Source organism: Dasypus novemcinctus, chromosome 1 (genome assembly GCF_030445035.2).
Source record: "Dasypus novemcinctus isolate mDasNov1 chromosome 1, mDasNov1.1.hap2, whole genome shotgun sequence".
Classification (NCBI taxonomy): Eukaryota; Metazoa; Chordata; class Mammalia; order Cingulata; family Dasypodidae; genus Dasypus; species Dasypus novemcinctus.
In genome coordinates, this window is record NC_080673.1 from 166727280 (window position 1) to 166734837 (window position 7558).

The 7558-nt window shown below is 40.3% G+C and overlaps 1 protein-coding gene across 1 annotated transcript; it reads left to right on the forward strand.

Moving 5' to 3' along the window:
• Positions 1 to 725: 725 nt before the first annotated feature.
• On the forward strand, positions 726 to 2512 carry LOC101446065 (ATP synthase subunit alpha, mitochondrial-like). Its single transcript, XM_058299570.1, is given in 3 exon segments — positions 726 to 1311; positions 1314 to 2180; positions 2183 to 2512. Coding segments are annotated over 3 exon segments (1635 nt in total). The 3' UTR covers positions 2365 to 2512.
• The last annotated feature ends 5046 nt before the right edge of the window (positions 2513 to 7558 follow it).

Here is a 7558-nt window from a genome sequence, read left to right on the forward strand (position 1 = left end):
AATGTCCACCAGTTGAAGTTCAGAAGTTACTTGAAACCAGAGCCTTTGAGAGTGATAAGAAATTCAGTAAGAGGGGATTAATATTGCTAAGCATCATAATTGGCATTTTTATAATAGTTTGTGCTGACTTCCTTCTCCTCTTGTAGTCACTGCTGACACTACAGAACATAGACTGGTGAAGATAGAGGGAAAAGTAAGAGGTAAAGTACTCTTCCATCCTATTTCTCCGTACTCCAGTAGAGAAACCAATAAGCCTATCAGACAGACTGTGGCTATTAGCTGGAGGCCTCAGTTCCTTGCCACATGAACCATTTCTCATGACATGACTCCTGGTTTCCCCAGAATAAGTGATTCAAGAAAGAGAACCACAGAACCTATAATATCTTTTATGCCCTGGCCTTGTGACATACCATCACTTCTACCATGTTCTATTGGTCACACAGACCAACCCTGTTACATTGTTGATCATGTCCTGGAACTGTTGTTCTTCAAAACACACTTTAGGAAATGCTGTTTTAGGTCATAGACATACATTGGACTTTTCTGGCAGGTATGGCATGAATCCATTTGTGTTTTGGAAGATAGCTGGGAAAAAAACATGTTGAATGAATTCAAGGAAGAGGAAAGAAATATAGTTAGACTTGTTAGAAAAGTTTGCAGTTTTTTGTTCCAGTCAGTCCCGAGGCTGCAGCTGTGGAGGGGTGGCTTGAATAGAAGCTGCAAAGATGCTGTCCGTGCGCATCGCTATGGCCGTGGCCTGCACTCTCCCTTGGCGGGCCAGGCTGGTCTCCAGAAATGTTTTGGGATCATTCTTCATCGCCACAAGGAACCTCCACGCATGTAACACTCATCTTCAGAAAACTGGCACTGCTGAGGTGTCCTCTATACTTGAAGAGCTTATTCTTGGAGCTGATATTTCTGCTGACATTGAGGAAACTGGGCGTGTCTTAAGTATTGGTGATGGTATTGTCCAAGTACATGGGCTGAGAAATGTCCAAGCAGAAGAAATGGCAGAGTTTTCTTCAGGTTTGAAGGGTATGTCTCTGACCTTGGAACCTGACAATGTTGGTGTTGTCATGTTTGGAAATGATAAACTAATTAAGGAAGGTGATATTGTGAAGAGGACAGGAGCCATTGTGGATGTTCCAGTTGGTGAAGAGCTGTTGGGTCGTGTAGTGGATGCCCTTGGTAATGCCATTGATGGAAATGGTCCGATTGGTTCCAAGACCCACCGGCGAGTTGGTCTGAAAGCCCCTGGCTTTCCTCGAATCTCTGTGCGTGAACCAATGCAGACTGGCATTAAGGCTGTGGATAGCCAATTGGTCGTGGTCAGCATGAGCTTATTATTGGTGACTGACAGACTGGCAAAACTTCAATTGCTATTGACACAATCATTAACCAGAAACATTTCAATGATGGAACTGATGAAAAGAAGCTATACAGTATATATGTTGCTATTGGTCAAAAGAGATCCACTGTTGCCCAGTTAGTGAAGAGACTTACAGATGCAGATGCCATGAAGTACACCATTGTGGTTTCTGCTATGACTTCTGATGCTGCCCCACTTCAGTACCTGGCTCCTTATTCTGGCTGTTCCATGGGAGAATATTTTGGGGATAACAGCAAACACGCTTTGATTATCTATGATGACTTATCCAAACAAGCTGTTGCTTACCGTCAGATGTCTCTATTGCTCCACCGACCCCCTGGTTGTGAGGCTTATCCTGGTGATGTGTTCTGCCTACACCCCCACCTGCTAGAGAGAGCAGCCAAGATGAATGATTCTTTTGGTGGTGGTTCCTTGACTGCTTTACCAGTCATAGAAACACAAGCTGGTGATGTGTCTGCTTACATTCCAACAAATGTCATCTCCATCACTGATGGACAGATCTTCCTGGAAACAGAATTGTTCTCCAAAGGTATTCGCCCAGCCATTAATGTTGGTTTGTCTGTGTCTCGTGTCGGGTCTGCTGCCCAAACCAGAGCCGTGAAACAGGTGGCAGGTACCATGAAGCTGGAATTAGCTCAGTATCGTGAGGTTGCTGCTTTTGCCCAGTTTGGTTCTGACCTTGATGCTGCTACACAGCAACTCTTGAGTCATGGTGTGCATCTGACTGAGTTGCTGAAAGAGGGACAGTATTCTCCAGTGGCTATTGAGGAACAAGTGGCTGTCATCTATGCTAGTTAAGGGGGTATCTTGATAAGCTGGAGCCCAGCAAGATCACAAAGTTTGAGAATGCTTTCTTGTCTCATGTTATCAGCCAACACCAAGTTCTGTTGAACACTATCAGGGCTGATGGAAAGATCTCAGAAGAATCAGATGCAAAGCTGAAAGAAATTATAACAAACTTTTTGGCTGGATGAAGCTTAAACTCATGGATTCAAATTAAATGTCAGTTTGGTTTTGTCATTGTTCTGGTAATCAGTTCCATTTGTAAAAGGAGTACTCTCATACTTATGTAAAGAAATCACATTAAAAATAAAAGCTCCATATTGTTTGGTGGAAAAAAAATGTTTGCAATGTTGTATGTTAGAGGTCATGACAATTGGGCATGGCAATGAGGATGAAAAGAAGGAACTAAAGTGAGATGTTGGGCAAGGTAGGAACAATAGGAAATGTGACTTTGAAAGAGAGAGGCAACCAAAATGACTCAGATTTCTAGCTTAAATGATTGGGTCCATGAAGCATTGGAAATAAAATGAGCAGGTATGAGAAATTTTTGATAAAATCAAGTTCTAGATATCTTGAATTTTTGGTGCCAGCAAGGGATATATTCAGATGAGAGTATCATAATTGATATGTTTTCACCTACAAGCACCAAAACCTTCTCAAGTTGACTAAATAATAAGGACAATATTTGGTTTACAAACTGGAAATTCAGAGGTGGGGCAGGCTTTAGTTTCATATACTCTAGTGTCCATTTTCCTAGTGATTTTCTTAGCTCTGGTTTCTTCCCCATGACAGCTTCAATCTTAGGCTGGTCTTAAGAACACTGCAGCTACTCTGCCCTGTGACAGTTAGAAGTTCTTTTATGAATCCCCAAAAGAAAAAAGATGTTTTTTAATAAACCTATTACTATAGATGTGAGAACCTTTCTATTGGACTTTGTCAGTGAGGCATGACTCAGGTTGAGTCTCTGCCTTCTTGCTGGGTCTGATATAAACAGACACACAGAGAGACAGACAGACAAAGAGGAAAAGGAAACCGTCATATTGATCCTACCATGTGAGAGAGAGGACTGCAGAAAAACGGAAGCACTGAGGGGTAAGAGAGGTCCCAGAATCTGGAAGCAGCAGGGCACAGAGGCATGACTAGGGGCCCCAAGAGGCTGGGCCCAGGCTGAGGAGGCCTGGTAAAAGCCCTATGCCAGGTTTCCCACAGCTGCGCTCTGGGAGATGGTAGATTCTGGAGGGAAAGGCAGACACTTTGGCAGAGATCTGTCGCCATCATCATCAAATGGCAAAGTAGTAGCTGACTTTGGTGAGAAACATCACTAATGGTGCCTTGATTTGGACATTTCATGGCCTTGGAACTGTAAGCTTTTACTCCTAAAAAAATTTCCCATTATAAAAGCCAACCTATTTCTGGTACTTTGCATTGGCAGCCCTGTGGCAAACTAAGACATGGCCTCATACTGCACGTCATTATACTGAGGGAGGTGGGGGGCGGAAAGAGGCCATCTCTACCTGCAGCTCTTTCTCTCCCCTTCTCTCCCCTTCTCTTGTCAATGGCCCAGATTGGATCTCAAGCTCAGCATTAAATCAATTTCTGAGACCAGAGAAATGCTTTGTCTTCATTTAAATCAATCACCAGCAGGGGGGATTAATGGGACTCAAAGGGGAATGAAGCCTACCACTGGAACTTGGGTGTAGTGGTTGTAGAGGGTAACTCCACAGTCCACTAGAATGAGTCCAGCCAGCAGGCAGTTGGAAAAGTGATTGGAGGGCAAAAAAAGATGCAGATTTCTGAGACATTTACCTTGGTATTATTGACTTGGAAAAGTTTGAGATCATTTAGGGTTACAGTGTATTATGAGAACAAGAGAATATTGAGGTATAGCTACATAAAAGGGCCAATCCAAAGTGATAAGAGCCAGAAGAAACTGAGGAGTGACCACTGAGTCAGGTAGTTGTGGGTCAGAGTACTAACAACTTCTGTGAAGTCATGGAATGAGGGTTGTTTCAAAGGACTTTATTTTTCGTTTGTTCATATTTTATCTCCCCAACTCAGTATAGTTCTTTGTAGGAAAATGTCCTCTCTTATTTCCTTTTATCTTTCACAAATGTCCATCAAGTTTCTTGTATATGGTAAATGCTCAGTAAATATCTGATTTTTCTTATAATGGTGGAAAATTTGGCTAAGAAAGTGCATTTTGTGAATATATAGGATAAAGTGTAACCAAAGGGAAGAACACTTGAAGAACTTTAGCTCTTAATTAAATTCATGTATTGGTGTCATATTTTATAATTTTTAAAAAATAAAAAGTTGTATGTAAGTAAAACCACTGTGTCATGAGTACACTGATGACTTTGGAAACATTGTTTGAAGCATATTTAATAAAAATGGTTAAAATGTAAATTTTAGATTAGAAGTGTTAGATATGGCCTGCCTGTTTATATTACCTAATGTTAATTTTGTGATTCTTTTGTTAATTTTCTCCTCTCATAATAAGAGTTTTAAATGTGTACTTTTAGGATATAAGGAAGAAGAAGACAAAGAATTCCCTCTTTATCAGTTTAGTCTGTTTTTAACACTTTAAATTTACATTATTTTTATTGTAAATAACATCTCAAAACTTGTGTAGGCAGGAATTGTTTTGCTTTATTGAAAGATGGGATGGACATCTAATAAAATCCCCAGTACACTAGGAAGTATAATGACTTACTTGAAATGAAAAAGTCATAATAAAGAACTTACGTCTTTTTCTATAAGTTATGCATAATATATATGAATCACAGCACCAATTTAATTGATATTTCCATAAAGTATTTTCTTCTTCATCATCATCAGAAGCAGGAGCAGCAGCAATTTGTTAATATTTGTTAATTTTTTACACCACCAACCTGATGCTAGAATCCTAATCAAAGAATCAACCAATCAAGTCTTTATACTTCCTAGTATAAAGTCTGGTGAGCTGCTTTTCTATTTTCAGGTCTTTCTCCATTGTTTCCACTAGCCACCCTGCAGATGTCATTGAACATTGGCTAATGGAGACAAGTCTTAGAAGACAGTGATTAAAAGCTCTGGCTCTGAAGTAAGAATGCTGGGGTGATCTAAACAAGTTATTTATTCTCTATGTTCCTCAGTTCCTCATCTATAAGAAGCAAATAACATTATTGTATTACCATGAGAATTACATACATATCTAACACACAAGGCCTGGCATATTAAAAAATACTCAGCCGGTGCTTGATGTTCACTAATGACTACGAAGTTTCACTTTAGGTAATCCCCAATGATCTATCCACTCTGTTTGCAAGTAATTTGGTGGACAGACACATTCATAGTCTCATGACAGTTGCTGCTTGTGTGATTTCCAGTATTTGGGTGGAGAACTATTTCTCAAAGCCAAGAACTATGTGTTCTGTTACTGTGTCATGTTTATTTAATCATCTGAGAACCACAGACTCTGTCTTTGGCCTTGCCTTACTCAATAGTTCTATGATTTAATTGCTGAAAATGATATCTGGTCCTATATTATGTTTGTAAGTAGGATATGATTTCCAGTATGAAAAGTAGGCCTCCACCCTTATACATCATTCCATCCAGAAACCTCCTCTAGGTTAATAACTTTGTCCTAGATTTTGCCCCCAGGTCAAATACAAATACCTTGGTTTCTACAATTTAGGGTAAAAACTTTTTTTGCTTTTACCCTGTGCTTTCAAAATATTGCCAAGTATTAATATTGTATATTATTTTGATATTAACTTCTTAATTAACATTGATTCATTGATATATTTAAACATTAATATTATTTTTTTCTTTTCATTTTTTTATTTTTAAAAGATACTTAGATTATATAAATGTTTCAGAAAATATATAGGGGATTCCCATATGCCCCGCTCCCCACACCTCTCACATTTTCCCACATTAGCAACATTTTTCATTAGTGTGGTACATTAATTGCAATTGATAAACACATTTTGAAGCACTGCCACTAAGCATGGATTATAGTAGTTTATACTCTCTCCCACTCAATTCTGTAGGTTATGGCAAGACATAATGGCCTGTATCTGTCATTGTAATTTCATTCAGGATGATTTCCAAGTCCTGAAAATGTCTCTGGGTTACACCTGTTTTTCCCTCTCCCAACCTCAGAACCTCTAGTGGCCACTGCTTCCACATCAGTGATATTTATTCCATTGCTAGACTCACAATTAGTCTATAGTAGAATACCAGTAAGTCTACTTAGTTCATTCCCCAATCCTGAGGATTCTGGGATGGTGATACTCACTCCAACTTTAATTGAGGGGAGGCTTCAATCCCATATGGCCGATGGATGGGACTCTCTTGCTTTGCAGTTGTAGACACTCTTGGGTCCTTGGTATGTTGGTTAACATATCCTCCTTGTTAGTTGTCCTGGGTGAGTGCAATGAACTGGAGCATAGGTGTTGCAACTCTGTTGAGATTCAGGGCCCAGCTGGCACATGGACAGCCCAAAGATTTAAGCCTCTTGGATGTATACCTACCAATTTCAGTACTAATTATATGTTCAAATAGAAGGACAGAAGAGCCATGTGTAGGGAAACCACAACTGGGTCTATCTCTGTCACACTGGGGAGCATAAATTCCAAAGTAGGGCTCACTGGCAAGGACCAAACTCCTGAGCTTTCTGCCCTGACTTCAGTGTCTGGATGTCTCCAGAGCCCTCAGGAGCCCTGCTCTTTGGGGTAGTATCTACTTTGGCTGTCAATGAGATCCTGCTGAGATGTGCATAAGTGTTACCTCTGGAATGACCACCTGACTCACTTTGAATTCTCTTAATCATAAAAGTGCATTTGTCTTTACGTTTTCCCCCTTTTGGCCAAGGTCTTTTTTTTTTTCTTCCCCTAGTCGCATTGCTTGATAATACTTGGTAGCAATCCCTTGGTGCCAGGGAAGTTCATCCCTGGGAGTCATGTTCCACACTGGGGGGAAGTTATTGTGTTTATATGCTGAGTTAGGCTTGGAGAGAGGACACATTTGAGCAACAAGGAGGTCCCCAGTAGGTAACTCTTAGGCACCCTATAATACTAGGCTAAGTTTCAACTACAAAAGCAAAGGCTTATAAGCACAGTCATCAATATCAAGGGCACATCAATAGACCATCCTCCTTCATTAGTTATTGCCCTTATACTTGGGGAATTGTTGCTGTTCCATTAGAGAATGTGATAGAGCTCCAGGATGGGAATTTGATATTCTGGCTATTGTGTGACTCTTCACCCACAGTGACAATGCCGCATGAACATTTGAACAGATTTATGTGCCTTATATATATATGCCCAGGTGAACTTCCTCCCATGTATCCCCCATCACTGACACCTCACACCAGTGTCTACTAAATCCAATGGATCGTCT